This window comes from Dermacentor variabilis, chromosome 7, assembly GCF_050947875.1.
Source record: "Dermacentor variabilis isolate Ectoservices chromosome 7, ASM5094787v1, whole genome shotgun sequence".
NCBI lineage: Eukaryota > Metazoa > Arthropoda > Arachnida > Ixodida > Ixodidae > Dermacentor > Dermacentor variabilis.
The window spans coordinates 165,291,819-165,314,872 of NC_134574.1; the positions used below are offsets into that span (position 1 = coordinate 165,291,819).

At 46.4% G+C, this 23,054-nt stretch overlaps 1 protein-coding gene across 2 annotated transcripts in view; it reads left to right on the forward strand.

Moving 5' to 3' along the window:
• Acf (ATP-dependent chromatin assembly factor large subunit) overlaps positions 1–23,054 on the forward strand; it is a 64,731-nt gene that overhangs the window by 31,679 nt on the left and 9,998 nt on the right. For both annotated transcript variants that reach the window (XM_075700163.1, XM_075700165.1), the window contains 11 exons: positions 11–220; positions 1,396–1,549; positions 1,800–1,865; positions 3,892–4,776; positions 6,702–6,912; positions 10,914–10,993; positions 11,301–11,410; positions 11,498–11,572; positions 12,562–12,809; positions 19,344–19,519; positions 21,455–21,651. In XM_075700163.1, the coding sequence (XP_075556278.1) occupies positions 11–220; positions 1,396–1,549; positions 1,800–1,865; positions 3,892–4,776; positions 6,702–6,912; positions 10,914–10,993; positions 11,301–11,410; positions 11,498–11,572; positions 12,562–12,809; positions 19,344–19,519; positions 21,455–21,651 (2,412 nt within the window). The remainder of the gene's footprint in view (positions 1–10; positions 221–1,395; positions 1,550–1,799; positions 1,866–3,891; positions 4,777–6,701; positions 6,913–10,913; positions 10,994–11,300; positions 11,411–11,497; positions 11,573–12,561; positions 12,810–19,343; positions 19,520–21,454; positions 21,652–23,054) is intronic.

The window sequence follows — 23,054 nt, forward strand, 5'->3', positions numbered from 1 at the left end:
CTGTTTGCAGGTTTGAAGCTGAGCAAGGTAACGGTGGATGCATTGTCGCTGAGCGAGGTTCTCCGGCTACACTTGGCTTCGAGCGGATCCCTGGATGTTGGGCGGAAAGTGTTCAGTGGCTGGTACTCCCAGGAAGAGGATCCAGGGCTGTGGTTCACCACTGAGGAGCCTGAGATCATGGCTCGCCTTAGTCAAGGAAGCATTCACGACTTGGAGATTGGTATGTTTCAATTTTAACCCTGTGAGGGTCTATTTTTTTATTGCAGATTCCGATTCTTCCTAGGGACTTATTTCAAAACAACATTACCGTAATTTTTCTAGGCTGACTGTAAAGTGAGAAAAAAATATTTTACGTTGGTATATATGCACTCTTCATTCACGAATAACAACAATAAAAAAGGAAATAAAATTATCAGAATTAAAAATTTGATGCATTTTTTATGCACATAGTTCAAGACTGAAAATCCACACACGAGAATATTTCGCAAGCCTCAAATGTTCCTGCTCTTACACTAATACATACGTCCATAGCGTAATCGAACTGCTTAGGTGCGCACACTCAAGAAAACTGTTTGGGTGTGTGCCCACCAAAAAAAGCAACACGTGTGACAAACTTTCACTAATCTTCACCTTATCGCCAACCAGCTAGGGCAGTTAGTTTTCGTGAGACTTAAAAAAAAAAAAAAGGAACAAAGAAACGGAAACGCTTGCACAGCGGCATCCTTCCTATGTGCACTCCTATGAGCACTAAACGAGCGAGAAACAAGCTGTCGCCCTTTGGGCGATTAGGAACGAGATAGCCATCAGTTTTGCAAGCGCAAAATACCGAAACCGCCCGTGAAACAAAATCAAAACGGCTGTCCGCCCGCGCGCACGCCAATGTGCGAGTGGTAGCATATAGACGTGTGGGAGCAAACTAGCGCTAAAACAAACCATGCAACGAAAACCGAGAGAGGGAGGCGCGCGAAAAAAATTCGCTTTAGTGGCAGCACATGACAAAGTTGGCGCGCTTTTTAAACGTACAGACAGCGCCGTAAATATACGGCATAGACCATTTTCGGACTTGTTCGCGGCGCCGTATATTTACGTCATTGACCGTCAAAGGGTTAAAGACAGTGCTTTCTACGAGCTTACTGCCAATGTATTGCATTTCATTTGAGCGATGTGAAGCTGTATCCTCAGTTGACTGCTGATCAGAAGTGCCTGTGCACTGTACGTTTCATGCACATTTGGTCATTTGCAAGGTCTATTTGGAAGCCAATGCTAAATAGTCAGTTCCCGTGACTGACTTCACCTTTGCTGGATTGTGTGTTGACGTGTGCATTTTAACAAGGTTTTGCAGGGTGCTGATGCATGGCAGGAGCCTAATGAATCCGCCATTTTTCACCCTCCCAGGTGACAAGGTGAAACTGCTGCGAGTGTTGGTGGACCAGCTCCTGTCGATGGAGTCCTTCCGGGGCGTCATCGAAGAGAACCTCATGAAGCTAAAGCAGCTCAAACAGGACTTGCGCCAGATCCGGCTGTCAGCCAAGCAGCAGGAGGAGCCCAAGTATGGACCCTGCTTCTCCCTCCTTATTGACTGAATTGGGGATGTGCAAAGGCAACAACTGATTCGGCCTGCAGGATAGCCTATGAGGGAAACACACTGGATAGACTTGATAAGCTGGAAGAGTTTATGCATGTTTGTTGTTGCAGGGCATGTGTGTGTGTGTGTGTGTGTGTGTGTGTGTGTGTGTGTGTGTGTGTGTGTGTGTGTGTGTGTGTGTGTGATGCTAATTCTCATCTGTATCGTATTGTAGGAAAAAGAGGAACCAGAAGGAAGGTACAACTGAAGGAAAGAAGGAGGAAGCAGAAGGGGCCGATGAGTAAGTCCCTGTCTGCTGATATACAATGCATAGCCTAGTGCATGAGTAAAACTAGCCTGTACACTAGAATTGCAACACAGTTAAACCTTGATATATCGAACATGAATATATCGAATTCTTGCATATATCGAACACCTTTTATATCACCTGGAACATGGTATGCATTTAAAATTTCTTATTTCGAATGGGGTCGGACGTAAAATGGATACATTGGAACCCCGTTCATACGTTTTTCACCGGACCGAGGAAAAAAAAAACGTAACAGCCGGGAAAACGCAACAGTGAGGAAAGCTCCGAAAATGAATGAAAAAAGTGCAGCTTCAACTGTAGACAATTTATTTCCACAGAGTGCGCTTAGAACTTAAAAAAAAGTCTAGGATGGTGGCTTGCCGTTTCTTTCGCTCACTAGAAATCACCACACGTTTCTCAATAGCCTGGAAGGCCGCATTGCTTTCAGCATCGCTGTGAGGTCCAGAGCCGCGACGGCTTCTCCAAAGCTAGGATTTGGCAACCCCCCGGCATCATGCGGCTCGTGCTCCTCGTCACCGCACCAGGCAATGGCAACGGACGAATGAATATCCGCGGGAAATTTTTGACCTCTTCGGCGTAATCATGCTAACGTGCTAACGATTGTTTAGTATTGCTGTGGAGCGCGCACGTCCGAGCAGCCCGGTTGCGCGCAGCGCGGCGTGGTTTCATGAGAAATGTGAACAAGAGAGGAAAGCTGGCCTGATAGGCGGAGCAACGCCATGAGCGACGCCAACTTCCGGCTTCCCTTTAACTATAGCTTCCCGAAGAGTGATGTCAGGGCCTCTCCCGAGTTTCCTTCCTCCATGAGTCGACCCGTCCAACAAACCATGCTGTGACCGTAATCACAGTGATGATAGTGAGAGCATTTTTCACGAATGGCCACCTAGTGGCAGCCTCTCGAACTGGCGTGCGGCTTCTTGCAGCCAGTTCCATAGCCAAGCCCGGTCAAAACTCGTCAAAAGCCAAAATGGGGGTTGGAGCGCGTTGCCTACTTTAGCCACGGAGCAAGAAACATTTAGGAGTGGAAACTCTGCTGTTGGTGGCGACCAGAAAAGGCCACAAGCCCGCGGAGCCGTTATCGTGCTGGCGGCCTGGAAAGAAATGACCGCCGTTGAGAGTGCGTCGGAGCTGCGTGCCCGGGCGCTGCATTTGTTTTTTCGCTGCTGCTTCCACGATGCGCCGCGTGGTGCTGCCACTGTATACGGACCCGTCGGCGCATACAACAATTGTGACATTATCTGGTCGCCCACACTCGCTCACGCTGACTGGAGTTTCACCTCCTAAATGTCTTACTTCGTGACTTTAGCCCAGGCGGGTTCGGGTTGCGACGCATCATGCGGGAACGTTTTCACAGCTACTACGTAACAGCGGGGTTCCTTATACATTGGATCCTATGGAAGCTATGCTGGGACCGGATGAAAACGACGTAGCAGCCGGGCCAAAGCAAATAGCATGTGGCGCGACCGAACGCACACTCCGAACAACAATCCCCGATCGCGGCCTTGGTTCATTGGTTGATTTGCAAAAGTTTTTGACGCCTTTTTACGTGATTTTATATATATATTTCTGGCTATACGTATTGAACTATTTCGCTATCATCTCGCTGTTCAATACATTGAGGTTCGACTGTAAATCCTCTCTATGAATTTCTCTGGACCGTGAAAAATATTTGCATCATCCTAATATAACCTTTCCTTGTTTGCATTCAAGTGTATCTCAAATATTTTTCTTTCTGCCAGAAAGACAAGAGAAACAAAACTGCTGAGGCAGTCGACTGCCAGGCTACCTTTGTATGAACATGCAGAATTGTTTGTAGTTAGGCTTATTGGCTGCTTGCTACAAGGTAGCGGCACAATACAACAAGGCTTACATGTGGCACGCAGAAAATGCACAGCGCTGTGCGTCTTCCTGTCTCAGTGTGCCTTATTGCTACGCTGTTCCCCTGTAGCAATAGGCAGAATTAATCTCAACTTGCGAACTCTCACTTCACACGCAGGGATGCTGATGACAAGGCAGCGACAGACAAGACGTCAGACAAACCATCAGAGAAGACCGAGCAAAATGGCAAGGTCAATGGCATCATTCCCGAGGCCCTCAAGACCCCGCAACAACGCAAGGAAGAACAGCGTCGGAGGGAAGAGCTTGAGCGGAAGGAGCAGGCCCTGCGGAAGCAGGTTGAGCAGCTTCAGTCCTTCTGGTCCCTGCAGCCGCTGGGTGAGGACCGCTGCCACCGACGCTACTGGCAGTTCAACGCACTGCCCGGGCTGTTTGTTGAAGACAACGACCCGCACAGAGGAGCCTGCATACCCGGCGGCACTCCACTGGTTCGTTGCGAACTCCCAAAGCACCCTTCAGTGACCTTCATGGAGGCATTTCTCCTGCACAACAACCGCAAGCGGGGCGACAGCGGGGACAGTGCGGCGCTCAGCGACAAGGAAAACAAGGAAGCCGCTGCTGAGCGGAAGGCCCTGCATGCGGAAGGCAAGGCACAGAAGCTCCTGTGTGACTCAAACCCAAGGGTGGCAGCGGGAGCAGGCAGGCGTACGTCTGTCGAGACGCCAGCTGTCATGATGAACGGCCTGCTGGACCCGAAGCGGGAACTGAGTGTGGTGTTGGACAAGGTGGACAGTGTTGTTAGTGACATGGCGCCAGTGCAACCGGTGAACGGTACGCATCCCTACGGGACGTGCTCAGGTAATGCAGTGACATGTACAGTGCATGGTGAAGTGGCCAGGAGCGCAATGCCCCGTTGGTGGTTTTGCCGGAACAAGGAGGAGCTCGCTGCCCTTATTGGTGCACTCAACCCTCGTGGTTTCCGTGAGAGTAAGCTCAGGGCTGTTCTCAAGAGGGATCAGGCTGACCTGGAGTCAGTTGTGGCCAAGTGAGTGTGACATCTGGGAATGTTGTCCCTAGTTTGCCCCAATTCTGTGCTGTGTTGTTTCTGTCCTGCTTCAGATCAAGCAGCTATTCCTGCTGGAACAACATAGGCAATAGACTAAACAATCGCACGGGTGCTTGTTTTAGCTGCTGTGCGCTTAGCATACAAGCACCAGGATTATGCCTTATGCATGCATGCTGAATTCATTTATGATCATGAATGCAGGGAACTTTATGTGAGACCTCTTGTAGCACTGTGGTAGTCATCATCGACACCTTCACCGTGGCTTCGTTTAGGGTGCTCACACTGGCCACAGATGCCAAGCCTAAAGCAATGCAGTACAGTAGAACCTCATTGATACATTCTTGTTACGCATGTTTTCCCTGTGCCAACGTTTGCAATTCGGGGAGGGGGAATGACCCAATAGGGTTACGCTCATTTTTATTCGTATTTGAGAATGTCCAACTCGATTTGCAATTATCTTTAATACATTTTATTTGCATTTTACTAACCCCTCCCTTCTATTCTCTTTTTGAATAACAGAAACACTACTCCTTAGTATTCAAATTGGGTTGTCATTTTAAAATTTTTTTTTCATATGCCTACTAGAGAGTGACAACATCAGGCGATATGGTTTCAGCCCGTCTTGACATAAAGCATAGTTCTGCATCACTCAGGGAATTTTGAAAAGGCATTGGGGAATACCTGGAAAACTCGGAGAATTTGGAAATGTCAATTTGGTAGACATTCTGGTATTAGCTGCCCTCCACAGCACCTTCACTGCAGTACTCGCCCACCCATCTCGTGAAAATGCTGGCATGCACTCAGGTTCTCATTTCGGTACCAGCATATCTTCTCCAGGGTCGTCAAACGCTGCATTTACAGCTATCACCGCCAATCCTATTGCGATAAGCATCTTTGCCTATTTGTTTAGCAGCGCATGGTGCCGTCGGAAGCGTAGCACCCGCTTATAATATGCGATAACTGAAATGAACCACTGTTCCCTACTGCAGACTGCACTTGTATACATTTTTTGACCACTAGATCCCATGTGCACAAGAAAAGGAGCGATGTGTGTGCAATTGAGAATTATATATAGCCACCCATCAAATTTGAAAATGAAGGCACGCACAGTTTTTTATTCCAGTACCTGCAAATCTCCACCTAGGTCGTCGTATGCCACATTTACAGCTATTGCCACCAAACCTATCGCGATAAGCATCCTCACCTGTTTTACAGTGCACGGTGCATAGTGCCATTGGCTTTTAGCAGGTGATAATCTAAATACACCGCTGTTCTTTGCTGCAGGCGGCGGGATGTGAGCACCACAATTTCGCTTTGGTGGCATCGGGTGTCGCGCACCAGCTCAATTTCATTTAGGTTTCCTGTCACCTTAAAGCAGCAAGCAACAGGAAAACAACAAAACACGTCTCAGGCCACTGAAGCACCATCAGCTTGAGGCACGTCGACGTCTCGTGCAGGAATGATGCACGCGAAACTTCGCGTTCAACAATGGTCGAGTCTGTCAAATTTTTAGTTACTCTAGATCATACATTTTCCCAGTTAGTACATCTTTTCTCGTGTTTTTTCCCTAATCATATGGACGAGGTTCTACTGTAGGTTCTACTACAGCAACAGCTCTCTTGAGTAACGAAAGCCAATCACAAAGGCCATGCTTTTGTGTATTGAAGGCACTGGAAAGTGACTGCAGGAGCTGGAAACGCTTCATGGCCACCATGTTCTGGGCACCACTTATGGGCGTTTTTGTGCCTACCGCAAGGGTTTGTTCTCGTTTCTCTTTCTCCTGTATGCTTTTGCACACGGCAAATTGCATTCTTCATGCTTGTCTGTTCATTTTGTTCAGTGTGGGACCATAACAAGTAACAATGCTTTGGAGCATCATGAATATGAATTTCTTGCCTCGCCAGGTGTCCCGGCCGTAAGCTCAATCCAGAGGTGGTGTGGCCAGAGGAAGATGAAGGGGAGGCTGAAGTGCGCAAGTCGTCGCGTCTCCAGTCGGGGCCCAAGCCATCGGCTATGGCTGGCTACCCATCCCGGCTGGCTCAGGTGTATGGATTCCGAGAAGCCCTGCTTGACCTGGAAGAGAAGCTGTACACTGGCAGCCTTGGCATCATCAAGGCATGTGTCTTCTTGTGTTTCAGTTTCTTGGTGTAATAGAGGGCATGGGTTTCTTACCTGAGTAATGTGAAATGTTACTTCGGGATCCGCTTGCGTGCTCCACGCACCGCGCATGACAGCAAAAACCTGGCTGAGATGTTCACAGCAGTGCGGCTACATGTGAAGTAAAATGATATGTGAATCCCACGCACTGTGGGAATCGATGTAAGCGAAGCTTTCTGTGCTGTTTGCTTCGATTGGCAATACAGTGAAACCTTGTTAAACTGTAGTTAGCCGGAGCTTGGAAAAAGTATGTACTAAACAGTTGTACTGCTTAAACGAAATAGCGTGAGATCGCCCACTTACCTGTCAGAAACGGAACTATGAGAGAGTGCGATAAAAGGGCAGAAAATATGCAGTATTTATCCACTTTGCGCAAAAAAGTATGTTATTTTCGGTTGATGCCATGGCAGGCTAAGTTACGTCGGCGGCCTCAAACTTGCTCAAGCTATGAGCCAGATTTTCTGCCAGGGTTCCACCAGCCCCCACTTCTCGGCAAACACTTGCATGAGGCTGCCGTAACGCGCAGCACCTGCCACTGTCTGGCCTGAATTGCCCGTGCTGTCGCTTTCCTTGTCGTTCTCATCACTGTCGTTAGGCGACACTTTGGCAAAAACAGAGGCAACGATGTCAAAAAGTCAAACGTCGTAGTCGATGTGTTTTCGATGGTTTCGCAATAGCAGTGCCGCGCAACTTCTTTGTATTGCAAATGCTACACACCGTAGTCAATGGTAGATCCCACTCCTGTCCCAGCATCGACTTTGTGCCATGTTTGACAGCACAATCTCCAATTTTTCTTCTATGCTGAGCACCCGGTTTTTGTTCTAGCTTGCACGACACCACAACATGAGGCACAACACTACAGTGTACTAAAATTCTAGTGCACTCTGACAACACTGTTACACTCTGGCACCGCGCCGAAATGATGCTGATGTGGCTCCCTTCCAAGTGCCCTCTGCGTTTGCGCTTGAGGCTGCGTTTGAGGCTGTTCTGATCTCTGAGGCTCGTTCTGCCGGGACAACTTACCACCGTGATTTCGCGATGAAAAGTGGAAACTCTGCGTCTTAACCGATACTTACGCAGTAAGTTAGTACGGTTTATGCGGATAAAAATGCATTATGTTCAGTGGGCGCTGAGTTGGGGATTTGACTTCACTACTTTTAAAACGAAACTACGGTTTAAGCGGGTATGGTTTGATGACGTTTTACTGTAATTAGTGGCGATGTTGATGTCAAGCATTACCTTGCATGTACCACTGTGGTTTGTCTGCATAGTACCAAGAGCACACAGGGAGAGGTTTTTGCTTGAGGCATTGTTGTGCGCCTCAAGGGGCACAACAGGCTGAATGTATAGCCCATTTTGAGCAACTGGAGCTGGAATAGGCTTGAGGCATATGGGCAGCTTTTGACCAATGACATCCCCTCCATGGTTTGCTCTGTACAGCTAAGTCACGTTTCTTCTCTCCATCATTGGCTGCTAAGCTTTGTTATGTGCATCATGGCTTGCTAACTATGCTTTGACTGCTTATAGAATATGGTGTGTTGATGCATGTTGCAGGATATGGATGTTTGTGTGGGCTCTTCCCTCCTTGTAGTCGAATTGTAGCTTCTGGATGTTACAAGGGCCCCTGAAACGGTTTGGACAAATTTTGTAGACGCGTAGGGCACAGTTTAAGTAGAATATTCACACTACAATTTAAGTGAAGCGTTACGTATTAATGGAGCTACAAGCGATTACAAGTTACCCTCCTCCCTAGCCACGCTTTTCCTCAACTCGTTCGCCGAGCGATCGTGGCTAAGCTCCGCCTCCACTGGTTCTGCGTGACGACGCGACGTCACATCGTCCACTTCCGCTTGTTTTGGAGCCCGCCCACGCGAAACCTCCCCGCTAGCCGCTTGGCCGTTGACCCCAAGCGAGAGCTATCGAGGCAGCTTGTGTTGCAAACATTCTGCTGTAGCGCCAAACATGTCGGGTATTCCGATAATCACACACTAGCCGAATGTTTCAACGGAACGGTGGAGGCATAAACTCAAGCTGAGGAAGGAACTTTAGCGTAGACGTACGTGAGCTGCCTGATCGGTCTCCACGGTCCAGCCACCCGTTGGCGAAGAGCTTAACCAGCCAAAGAAAGAGCTAATATTGCTCTAAACGCGTGTGAAACATTTTAAACATTTACAAAAACAACGTGTTGTGGATTACACTCCTGCAAAAAATTTACACCAGCAGCAAAGAAGAATACATTTTGTTACTGCTACTGTGTGTGGTTGAGCTCTATACCACCAGGTGGCTGCATCGTGCAGACCATTCGCATTTGCGCTTCTGTTCATCCCATGAAACGACACGCAAGGGGACACTGCCAGGCCCTGTCTCCTTGCACTTGCGTTTATCCTAATACCGGACTCGCGAAACGCTATTACGTTAGTAATCTTCCGGTGTAAAGTGATGGCCGCAATCGCGCAAATCCTCGCGCCGATCAGATAGCGGCAGTTCGATGCACTGCAACCAGTCCACTCGTCTATTGGCTTGCAGAGGGACACCATGTCGCAGCTTGACATATTGCCAGTCGCTACGTTTGCAGTCCACAATGCAACCAAGTCGAACCATAGCGCTCGGGGAAAGACAGACCAACACTGACGGCAGAGCTCTCGTCAAAGACATTGTAACATTGTAGCAAGTAACATTGTAACAAGAGCACATTGTAACACAAGCAGACGACAATTGCTGTGTGCCGGAAGTGCTTAAGTGTACTGAAAGATTGTTCTCTTTCTCTCATAAAAACAAATTAAATTAAATTTAAAATTTAAAAAATTGAAAATTTATAAAACAAATTAACTAACATTCCAACTATTACGAGCATCATTTGTTTACCATAAAGTTGGAAAAATTATCGATCGCGCGCCCCACTGACATCATATGGGTGATTTCCGTCATATGGGTAGGGGCGGCTTCAAATTCCGCCGAGCAGTGTGCTGCGATCAGCAGCGATGTGCATTTTTAACACCTTGTTATAAATTACATGCTTTACGCGGAGCACTTAGATGTGTCAACTAATGATCAGAAGGACCTACTCTAACGACTCAGTACGTTTGTATAAAATCGTCAAAATCGTTTCAGGGTCCCTTTAACTCTTTCCCTACCATGGGGAAAATAGGGGTTCTTTGTAGGTTACGCCAGATTTCTTTCTGTAGCAATTACTGCACTTAATATTTCATGCAATACATAAACAAAAAGCAGAATGAATGCACTTTTCACACGTAAAGGTTTTATTAACGAGATGTATGTCATTAAGATATAAGTTGCCAGTATCAAGATTGTGGAATAAAATTGAACAAAGTTTGTTAAGACACGATAGTATCTATGAAGAAAAAAATGTAACAAATTATGAGATATATGAAATGTATTGCTGGCTAAGAGGCACTAGGTATTCTACTACAAAAATTTAACTGCAAGCACTACAGTTAGGCATGCTGGGCTGCGGCGCCATTGTTCTGGGCTGGATTGCGCTGTCATCGCTCCCAGTCCGCTGAAAAGGCAGCATCCTCAGACTCGCTGCTGTTCGATCCAACAAAAAAATCAGCCACAGATGCAGCGGAATCGAGAGAGATGTGATCTTTCGAAGCGCGTGCGCCACTTTTGGAGGCGGCCATTTTTGCTTTCTACTTTGAAGCTCGCGAAACTTAAGAGCGCGTTCAAAAATCGCCGCCTCACGGGAAAAAAGTTATCTCCTTATAAAACCTACAAAATTTTCTCCTCCGTCACATCCGATGTCGCATTATGTCCGTGAACGGTGTGGGAGGTCTCGAAAGAGGCATTTCAAATCATTGACAGCTGGCTAACTATGCCCAATGGGCACAGTAGGGATTAAACTAGATCTGTTAGAGGTTCCACACGGTTCAGCCTTGTACAGCTTCACTCACCAGGTTGGTTAGTATTAGTTGTGACAATTTATTTCTTTTGCACAGGTTGATCGAGTCTCATGGAGAGAAAAGCTGGATGTTCTCTTGGCAACAGTTGAGTCAACAGACAAGGACCAAACGGAACTGTGAGCATGATCCACTTGGAATGCAGTAGAATATATACCAGTTACACAAACATGTCAAAGCCATTTGTCAAGCATTTTGATAATAATCCATGAACTAAACACAGTGAGATCAGCACTCCTATAATGTTGTGAAACAGCTGTCGAGTCATTTCAAGTCAACAAAGAAATGTGAATGTTTTTGATATATTGAAGGCATGTGGCCATGTATCTCAAGTTACACGCTCTAAACATCATCATCAAAAAGACCATCATAGCTGTGGTTGTATCGCAGTATTAATGCAGTTCATTCTCTGCCTCTTCTCGACAGTGTAAAAATCGCATCCACTTTGGACTACGAGTCTGAAGTGCGTGTCCTATCACAAGCGCTGCTTGACGTCTCGATGGGCATCGAGGCAAGGTTTCTTCAGCCACCTCTGGGTAAGAATTTCATCCCATTTCTAGCTGGTGTTCTGTGTGTGTTTGTTCTCCTGGCATTGATTGTTTCTTGCTTTGTGAACATTTCAGGAGAGTCTGAAGAACAGCGGAAAAAACGGAAAGCTGCGGAGCTTGCCCGGAAACAGAGAAAGGAAGACGGAGAGGGTAAGATCATGCACATGCATTCATGGTCAAAACGACTATGAATAATTTGTATGGGCTACATGTTAATCTTATGCAAGGTCTGTGGCTGCAGGCAGCAATAAAGTCAACAGTAACAAAATGTGCATTAGGCTGTTTTAACATCTTTGTTGTCTGCAAGTCTATTTGTGCTCCCATGAAAACTACCAGGCACCTTGTACCATGGATAATAACGGCAGCGCACTGAAAACCAAGAAGGAAGGCGCATACACAATGCACAAGTTGTATCAGCGCCTTCCTTTGTCTTAGTTTTCAGTGTGCTGTTGTTAGTCATGATCTAGTACCAGCTCTCCCAGTTTTATAACCTTGTAACTTGCTGGGGGCTGCATTTTGATAGGGGTGAAATGCAAGAATAGCCGTGTACTGTGAATTGGTTGCACGCTAAAGGACCACAGGGGGTCAAAATTAATCCAGACTCCCTCACCACGGCACGTCTCATAATCAAATGGTTATTTTGGCTCATAAAATCCCAGAATTTAGAAAGTAGACAAGTTGTGGAAAATCAGTTCTTGAGAAATCAGCAAGATGGAGAAAGTTTTCATGAGGGGGGCATATTAGCATTCACATGGCTAATAAGAGGGATAAAAGAAAAAAGAAAGGCTCTGGTCGTTTTAGAGCAAATCGGGAATTTTTTTACTTGATCCCAACAAGAGCGTAATTTCTGGTTCTACCCGCCGTGGTTGCTTAGTGGATATGGTGTTGGGCTGCTAAGCATAAGGTGGTAGAATCAAACCCTGGCTACGACGGCCACATTTCGATGGGGGAGAAATGCGAAAACACTCTTGGTATTTAGATTTAGGTGCACATTAAAGAACTGCAAGTGGTCCAAATTTCTGGAGTCCTCCACTAGGGCGTGCCTTATAATCAAATCGTGGGTTTAGCACATAAAAACCCATGATTTAATTTTAATCTTTAATTAATTTCTGGTTCTGGCATTTGTTGCGACTCAACAGACGTGCCTGAAGAGCCACCGAGCAAGCCATCGTTGCTGGAGAACTGGCGGGAGTCGGTGAGCGGCTGCACATCAGTGGCCCAGCTGTTTCTGCACCTGTCATCGCTGGAGCGCAGTGTGGCATGGGACCGGTCGGTACTCAAGGCCTACTGCCGCATCTGCCGGCGGCGGAGGGACCCGGAACGCATGCTGCTCTGCGACGGCTGCGACCGCGGACACCACCTCTACTGCCTCAAGCCTCCACTTGAGGTGGGCTGCACTGAAACTAGGAACTTTTTAAAGTGAAGCTTTCTGTGCCTTTGCTTTCAATTTTACGGTTGCCCTGTTGCCGAGTAGGTAGTTTGGGCTACTGGTTATAACAAGAGGTAAGAAGGGAGTAAGTATGAATGAAAAATTGAATCTGTGGGGCAGCTTGCATGCAGCATATTAGAGTTGAGGGAACGTGTGCAGGCCTTCTGTCATTTTGTGGCTGAACATGAGGTTGCAGATTCAATTTTCTGCTGCATTTGGCCATAGTCGATTTGGTGTGGAATGCGAGAATGCTTGCACGCTTATTACACATATCTGTCAAACCTCCCAAATTCTATTAAATTTATTAATTTGGGCTCTTTCTTTATGATTTCATTAATGCTTACATTGAGTTTTACAAAACATACACTAGGTTCATGAGAAAGCTTTGCTCATTGGTCTTCAAACCTTCCGTTGGTGAAAGCACACTGCCTTACTTAAAGGGGTCCTGAACTGCCCCTCGAGCGTGGCGAAAAAACATAGTACGCAGATGCATACGCTACTATGAGCATAGCCAAATTTTGTAGTCGTGCACGGTGCGTGTAGTTCGCAAGCAGAATGCAAAGTCACCTTTTTCCAAAAATGCTCCTTTAAACAGAAGGCTGCTCCTCACTCTTTTCTGTACACTTCATTTCGTAATATAGCAGATTCCCATACGCGGTTGCTATTGGCCAATAGTTTACATAAACCAAGAAGCGTGTTTGGATCAGTGTCCTTCCTACTGTTACTTTGCATATTTGTTGACGCAGTTTGATAAGCAGGTTGAAGTAAGCAAAACTCTCATGTCGAATTTTGATGATGATTATCGTATTTGCTCAAATCTGACGACCCCGATTCTAAGCAGACCCCCAAATGTCCGAAGCTAGAAAAAATTTTTTAAATGTACCTCGAATGTAGGCCGAACAAAAAAACTGAGGAAAACATTCGTAAACTGAAAACGGCATTTATTTAATATGAACATGCCGGGCTCATTTTACGTTATCGCTGCTAGCCCACGCTGCATGTGCGCTTGTGGACGCTCGCATCCCCCAAGCGCAGACGGTGTGGCACGGCTTGCGCGTATTGAAACGCTGCGCGATTTTGGTAAACTGCCTTTCTCTGTTGTCGTGCGCTTATTTTCCTTATCACTGTCATCTCCTCGTTGCGGCACATGTAAAAGTGGCACCCGTTGACCCCTCCAACTGTGAACGTTTTTCTCAACAGTGCCCAAGTCCCACCCGGCTTGAACGTTTGACGATGCCTCTGCAGCTAGCACAACTTTTTGTTTGAAAGCGGCACTATAGTGGCATCGCCTGTTTAGTGCCATTACGATAAGGCCGTGCTATGGGTCTCACTGCACGCATAGAGATACCGCACACCGATACGACACAGGTCAAAATAGCAACGTTGCTATGTGTCACTCGTGTGCATAGAGTTTCCTGTAATTATTGTATGAAACTATATATGCTTCAGTCTGCTTGATTTGGCTACTAGTGTGGCTAATAGCATCTCTGATACTGACTTTTGTAGATGGCGCCAACTATGCATCATATTTATCATGTTCAATTACAAACTGGCACGTTTTTTAAAATCCTCGAATCTAAGCTGACCCTAGAGTTTGGTATACAATTACAGTCGAACCCGGATATATCGAATTCGACAGGGATTGGAAAATAGTTCGATATAGCGAAAATTCGATTACAGATATAGGCCAAAAAAGCACTCGCGATCACAAAAAATTGTGGCTTACCGATTGGAACAGCCTCGAATCACATAGCATGTGCACCCAATATGAAAGTGCTTTATTTCATAGAAAAAAAAATCACTAATTTTGGGCTGCTTTTTCCTCTGGGAAATGAAGTTTAAAACACTAGTCTCAATCTTCTCGAGACTGTCCAGGTGCGATAGCCCAGTGCCTTCCATTTCGCCGCAACAGCGCCGAATCAGGCTGAACACTGACGCCAGTTCAGTGGCTGTGCACGGACGCGTTTCTTCGAAAACATAGTTGCCCTCGTCGTCGCTGGAATCGCCGTCTTGAACGCCAGCTATTCCAGCCACAATGTCCTCATCAGCGAGGTCGGCTACCGCTTGAACTTCGCTGTCAGCGTTAATGAAGTCATCAACAGTAACTTTGGACGGGACGGTGCCGGGAAAATTGGACAAGTCGCGAAACGCGCCCTCCAAGCACTCATCGTCATCTAAAGCTTCCGGACATTCATCTCCGGCCACTTCAGGGCCTGCCTTGCCGAAACAGTTGGCTACTGTGGCCTACTTCACATCGCCCCAAGCGCCGGTAATCATCTGGATTGCGCCGAGCAGGTCAATCTTGAGATCGGTTCCCATGCGGAGGTTTACGAGGAGCCGTTGAATGAGTCGCTTCCGATAGCCTACCTTGAATGCCTTTATGATACCTTGGTCGAGGGGCTGCAGTCTCGCTGTGGTGTTCGGCGGGAGAAACTTCAGTTCGATGTGCTGCAGCTTGCAAGTCGTTTGATGGGCCTAACAGTTGTCTACCAGAAGGCAAACTCGGCGACCCTACTTGCCCAACCCAGTGTCCCAAGCCTGCAGCCATTCACCAAAAAGTTGACGTGCCATCCAGGCCTTCCTATTACAGCCGTAGCGGACAGGAAACTGTTTACGGTTCTTGAAGCACCGCGGTGGCTTGCTCTTCCCGATCACAAATGGCCGTAGCTTGCATGAGCCGTCCATGTTGCTGCAAGCAGTACTGACACACGCACTTTGCTTATTTTACCGCCGTGACATGAGGTTCCACAAAAAGCGAGTGTCTTATTCGGCAACGTTTGCCAAAAGAGACCATTTTCGTCTGCATTGAAGATTTCTGCAGGCGAAAACTTCACAGTGATCTTCGGCCACTCCTCAGAAAGCCACTGCTGCATCTCCTGGCTGCTGACAGCCCCACTTTCGTCTGAAATGGCCTTTCCTACAATGCTGTGGCGGTTTTTAAACCGTTGCAGCCATCCAGTGCCACCGCAAAAGTTATCTTCGCCAAGAGCCGTAGCAAACCATTTGGCCTTTTCGATTAACATCGGGCCATCCACGGGAATATTTTTCGCTCGGATTTCAAGAAACCACGTATAGAGTGCCTTCTTCACTTTGTCAAAAGCAGCAGGGCGCACACGACACGCTCCCGAGTGACTTTCCTCACCTGCTTTAAGCTTGATGTCCTGCTCGTTTTTTAACAACGTACTTAAAGTACACCGCGGAATGCTTAATGCGTCTGCCATGGACGACTTTTCTCCTTTCTCGACACGCCGGATTACCTCAAACTTTCTTACAAAGTCCAGATTCTTCCTCTTTTTTATGTCTGTGGATGCCATAGCTCACCAGATGACCGCAATCATACATGCTACACATGGCACGTTGAAACACAGGTACACACAAGAAAATGCGTGATGCGCAGATGGAGCAGTCCGAGCGAAGCCTGTTCATAGAATAAAGAACCAACGTTCGAGCGGCAGTCAGCGCGGCTGCGAAGGAACGACAAAGGGAAAAGAAAGAAGAGCGGGGAAAAAGATCGGCGGAATATGCCCTCGAAGGCGCTGTGGGTGCAATTGCTGCTTCGCTATGCTTCGTTTTTTGAGCCCTCTCTGGCAGCGACCGTGCCGACCCCTCACTCTCTCTTCCTTTCCCCACGAAGAGCATGGCTTGGAAACGTCACCGTGTGTCAATGCCGCACACTCTCTTCGTTGAGCTCCAATGGCCTTGCCCAATGCACACACCGGCGGTACAGGAGGAGCGAGAGAGCTCGCGCCGGTGGGGCGCAAGAAAGGGGGAAAGGCTCTGCGTCTCCATCGCTAGGCGACGGCCATGCATGTGCAGAGGAGGAGCCTGCTGACTGACTGCAGAAATGTTTTCCCCTGTGGACCGGACACAAATGTCTTTGGGAAAAGCGCACCTTCCAGGGGCGCGGTGCGCCGTGGCATTCGATATATCGAATGTCCGATGAAAATGGAATTCAATATATTGTCCTATACTTTTACATAGTATTTTCAAGGGGGTAATCTCTGTGTTCGATATAGCCAATAATTCGAAATATACGGGTTCGATATATCCGGATTCGACTGTATTTGAAAAAGCTATTGGCCTAGGTTCGAATATATACAGTACATACTTCCGGAAGAAGCCATCATCTGCTCACGCTTGGCCGTGGCCTCCAAGTAGGGAGTACTTTGGCCACCCTGCTTATCGGTGTCCTAGCCGTCGGGTCTCGCCAATTTTCACTAGTTTTGAACACTTGACTAGCCTCGAGCCACACGAAACCTAAGGTCAGACCACACACATGCTTTCCAGTGTGCACTCACTCCTGGTTAGACACCTTGGCAGAGTTTGTTTGTGTTGAGCTAGTGATAGTGCTTCAAAATGCACAAAGTGGATGCCACTGCTACTATCCATTGGTCAAGCTGGTGCAGGACAAAGCCGGTTTGTGCCACGTAGCGCGGCCAGACTGGAACACATGAGCACGAGCGCGCACTCAAGCCCTGTTGTGCACAAAGCAAACGCTGTGCATATGCACTACAGTTGCATGTAGCTGTGATCTCCCACGTATTGTAGATACCGTGGCTGCCACAGGGGGATGCGATGAGTCCGCTGGCTGAGGGCACTGCTGCTATTTGAGGACATGCGCATTTGGCCTTTGCGTTTGGTTGCGTTGTGGGCGGGCCCTCCTCTACCGTAGCCTTTGCAGTGCAAGTCATTGAAGAAGAAGCAGAAACAGCGTGTTGGGGACGTTTGATTGCCAATAACTTTGTTTCTGCTGAAAGCATTGAGGTATTCAGTGGTGGTCCAACTACGCCATTTTGCTACAATTCGACTTACCTGCTCCTGGCTGCACCCACCTGCTCAAGTGCCATTTGCGCCAACTGGGCAAAAAGTTGCTTTCGGGACAGAATAAAATGTAATTCTGGGGTTTTTACGTGGCAAAGCTGCAATCTGATTGTATGGCATGCCTGTCTTGGTAAAAGGCTTGTCCGCGTCATCAGTTCCAATCGAAACAATTCCTGTGCCCGACGCTGACAAAGGGATTGATAGCAAAAGCAGCGCCTATGTGCGAAGATATAGGACCAATTAGCCACTGAAAGTCACGTAGATTCATGCGTTTGCACATGCAGTTCGGAACTTTGTCAACCTACGAACTTCTATGCGCGATTACAGTAGTTGCTGGTTTTGACGGTCGTCAAAAACACGTATGCATGACCTCGGAACCAATCGCAGGTTATCCACTCGTACGAACATATTAGCGGCAAGCTTTTCGCGACGGCTTGTGAAAAACTTGCCGGTCACATTGGCCAACAGTAATTTTTCGCCATGGCAGAAGGCCTTGGCTGTTAGGCCTAGCCAGTAGTGCTTCGAAATGTCGGTCGGGTATCGGCGACAAAAGTTATGGTTTTATGCCGAATTGACACGTATCTATTGGCAGAGGCCACGTGACACATGGAAAACCGACAAACCGCCTCATAGCGATAGCAAGTGTACGAGATGTTATGAACATCGTTCTTCGCGACCATCACTATTTGTGACAGATCGTATGAAGGCATCTCATCTTGGTGCTGTTCATAGATGTAGTCTCTTGTCGAGCTTCTAGCATTCTTATTTGACATAATACGTACTTTCTCTAGTGCGGTAAAGCACAATAAAGCACATCTGTCATTTGGAGGGCACATAAGACACTTGCTATCACTTTCTGTCTTGTGCCTGACAGTGCAAATTCTAGCACATTCTAGCAGTTCTAGCACATTCATAATTTTATGTCTATCTTGCGTCCAGGTGCATATTTTGTTTTCTTTAGCCTACAAAATTAAGTTCCTTGGCTACCCATATAAAAATGTTTGCAACATATCGTGCACGGTGTACCGTCTATTGGAAGGCAAGTTTAATTGGTTACTGTTGACTTTGTGTCTTGCTTCATTGTTGAGCAGCACTTAATGATTGCACAGTTATAACAAGCTTTGCCAAATGGCTAGAGGTTACTGCTGTACTACTCCAACTGTTCCAAAAAGACAAATTTTTCCTGCTCCAGAAATTGCTCCATATCCTAAGCTACTGAACCACCACTGAGTTTTTGCAGCAAATTATTTCTGAAATGATATATTTTCACTTCAATAAAAAGTGTTTCATGGCTGACCGTAGAAGACCCGATAGCCCAAGTTGGCGAGAAGACAGAGAAAGTCCATAAGGTGCCGTAATCATGCCAATCCAGAAAAGGCACCGGGAAATTCACTGTGATCTAAAACCATTGTTGCATGTCAGCCTTTGCTGTTCCAAGCTTGTTTCTGCTTGTATGCTCCTGCTGAAAGCAAATCGTATGCATGTGTCCCTCGATATGTGAGGGCTCGGAGCAAGCTTTTGAAAAAATTCACGCTGTTCCCTCCTGACCCCTCAGTGCCATGAGATTTTCACACAAGTTCGCAGATTTGCAGGCATGTTTTTAGCCGTTGTGCGTATTCAAGAACGCCAGGTGGTCAAGGTACGAGTGACTGTGTCTCCTCGTCTGTGCAGGTGATTCCCAAGGGCGACTGGTACTGCGTTGCCTGTCGCCCCAAGGAGAAGCCGGCCTCCCCTGCCAAGCGCAAGTACATTGAGGAAGAAGAGGACGACGACCAGGACGAGGAAGACGAGGAGCAAGAGGATGAGGATGAGGAAGAAGAGGCCAATGCCGCTGAGAATGAGAGCGAGTGAGGAACAGATCCACTCTATTCGTCAAACTGTAGCAATGGATCTTGTGGTTTATTGATCAGAAAAGCATTGACGTCTTGTGCTTATTTGGTGCTGCTGCTAAGTGGCACTTTGAAGCTGTTTGCGATTTCAAGGCTTGCAATGGCCTGAGGAGCAGAGTTACTTCTTTAGCAGATGCCATAACTGATTCCTTTTTAGCCAATTCAGTGCTGTCTTAATGAGCTTACAAGACTGGGGCTTGACTCATTGTGATTTTGTGAATAGCGATTGTATTCGTTTTGAGTGCATTGAAAATTATTATTTCTAGATCCAAACTGAATACCGTATTTACTCGCATAATGATCGCACTCGCGTAATGATCGCACCCCTGAATTTTGTCGTCAAAATTCGAATTTTTTTTTATTTCCAAAAAAAAAAAAGCTGCAACCAAACCTCTATTATGTGTAGGCTTTATGATAGTTGTGGTCAACAACAAAAAAGGCGCCTTTCGATTCTTCTCATCTGCACTCGTGGGCACGCAACAAATCGCGAGCGGTAACGATAGTAGCCACGTTTACACTGATACGTTAAAAGTGTACCCTATTCATACGCCGACGCTTGTAACACAGCTAAGACATTCACCCACCCTTAGCGGAAACATGCCGTATTAGGATAGTAGTGACGACAGATGCCGCAGTTTCCGCAGCATGCCGGCCATGTGTTTCTATGTCACTGGCAGCTAACCACGCCCATCTGTTTCTGACCCCTCAAAGTGGACATGGCTACGTTATTGCCGCAAACTTGCTGATAAAATAACTATATTATTCATTACTGATACGGAAGAAACTGTTTCAATGTGTGTAATGTACTCACGAGAAGAAGAAAAAAAATCGCGTTCGGCGCTTTCGGCTTACTCTGCCGACCACCATTTTTGTTTTTGTGTCCCGCAGCAAATGCGGGACGAGAAAAAAAAAAATTTTTTTTTTTCGCGGCAAATTTAACTTGCGTAATGAATGCACCCCTGATTTTGAGTCAATTTTTCTGACAAAAAAAGTGCAATCATTATGCAAGTAAATACGGTTATTGGCAACAGGAACTTTACTTCATTTCTTATGTAGCAGGCAGTGCCACAGAAACTGTGCAAATAGTGTCGACACAGAAATGTACCATTTCTTAGTGAACTGGCCTTTCCTGTGCAATGTATTCTACAGAATAAGTTCTTGACATATTAAAATATAAGTTAGTGTTACGTCAAATAGCATATTTGTATGCCTTCTTGATATAAAGCATAACTTATGGATTTAATGATTATGTGAAATAACTGTTGATATAGCAAAATCGACAATTTGATTTGTCGTACCGAAAATTTGTTTAAAAATTTGACCCTTTATGCTAGTAAGTACAACCGCCTATAAATTTTTGTTACCCAGATTTTCTGAATTGTCGAGCAACCTGAAAAATCAAGTTTGAGTGAGGAAAAAAAATTATTGAATTTGAGAGTTGGTAGCCAAAGATAGCTAATAACGTCACATTGCAATACAGAGCTAAGCCGGTATTGCTGATAATCCCCCCCCCCCCCCCCATTCGCCTTGGTTATTGACCATTGAGACAAGTTTCTGTTTGGTGTTTAAAAATTACTTATTTATCACTGCATGCTGCATCTCTGTTATGGAGCATGTAATCTTGATTTTAAAGAAGCCCTTGCTCACCACATGGGCAACCTTCATGGGGAATGTAGTGGTTTCTTTGATGAGCTTCCTGCAACAAGGATTTTTACACCCATTACTTAGTGTGCCGCATATTTAAACTGAGACCTGCCATCTGTGCTGTGAACGAGGAACTGAAATGTCAGCTAACTTTTGACTTGGTCTGTGACTGCAGTCATTTAATCAGACAAGTCTTTACCGAGTTTTATAGAATGCTTTATCTTGGCTTGCTTCTGTGTTTGTCCGCAGAGCTGAATCCTCATCTGATGGCAATGATGATTCGTGTGACGCTTGCGGCAAGGGCGGCACACTTATCTGCTGCGATTCCTGCCCTCTGGCCTACCACCTAGAATGCACACGGCCGCCATTGCGCAGGCTACCACGGGGAACGTGGAACTGCCACAAGTGCACGGTCGCAAAACAGCGTTCGTCTGGAGGAGCAAGGGGTGTGTGTGCTTGTTTCCTTGCGGTCATGCGATTCATGCGGTCTACCTGAGCACCGCATGAATCTTTTAGTTTGCAGTGTCTTGTTAGATGGTTCATGTTGAACTGTCGACTACCTTTGTGAGCACGGCGGCCGCATTTCGATGGGGGCGAAATGCGAAAACACCCGTGTGCTTAGATTTAGGTGCACGTTAAAGAACCCCAGGTGGTCAAAATTTCCGGAGTCCTCCACTACGGCGTGCCTCATAATCAGAAAGTGGTTTTGGCACGTAAAACCCCAAATATTATTATTATTACCTTTGTGAGCGTGCCCATGCTTGTGTACTTGGATTGAAATGCAGATTACAGAATGGTTCAATTTAGGGATGCCCGAGTACTTGAATATCATCGAATCGAATGTCTGTTATAGTCGCACCTTGATATAACGAAGGTTGTAGTCGTAGTGATAAACTTGGTTAAGTCACGAATTCTGTTAATTTGAGGTTTAAAGTTTCAGCAGTTGAATACAACTTCAAAAATTCAGAGGCCTCCTGGTGGATGGTGTCTTCTCAGTAAGCACTTGTAAACAAATCACAAGATGGTCAGGCTATACAGTCGAACCCATTTACATGGAATTATTCTGTATATCGAAAAATTTCTGAACACGGTATAGTTACAATGAGTACATATAGCAAGAATTACACTTACATTCAACAAAAATAGCAGCGACTCCCAATATATTGAACAACAAGTTGTGCAAAAGTCAGGTGAGCCATCGACACACCCCTGCAAAAACATAAAATGATCCTGGCCCGCCGGTAGTGCTTGCTCTGACAGCCAATCAAAGGCTCTTGTGCCCTCGTCATGCAAGATGGCACAAGTGCGAGTTGTCTTGCTGCTTTTCTGGTTCGTTGGATTTGCGCCTTGTGGACCTTCTCCCGCAGTGTTGCTGTGATGAAGCGGCAGAATTTGCCTTTCGCTGTGAAAGTCAAATCATAAATCGAGTAGAATGCGGCGAGAAGTCGAAAGTCCCCACAGCATGCAAGATTCAGACGAGCCGCTCCGCAAAATCTTGAAGAATAAGGGGGAGATAAATCGCGAGAAGAAATACCACGGTTTGCATTGGAACTAAGAAGGAAAATGAAAGTAGTTTGTTACATTATCAATTTTGCTTAATCGAGGTTTGTTATACAGTAAAACATTGATGATACGGTAAAATATTCATGTCACCAATAAACATTAAATTGGCACGTTAAAGAGCCAGAAGCTCATGTTTAGAAATTTATTCACGATGGAAGAAGTCCCGGATGTCCTTCAGGGTTTTCTTCTTCGCCAGGTCAACCAGTATCTAATTCTAGAAGTTGCATGCATGCAACCAGCATCGTGAGAATGTTGGATACAGCACAGCGAGCCTCACTGGCGGTGA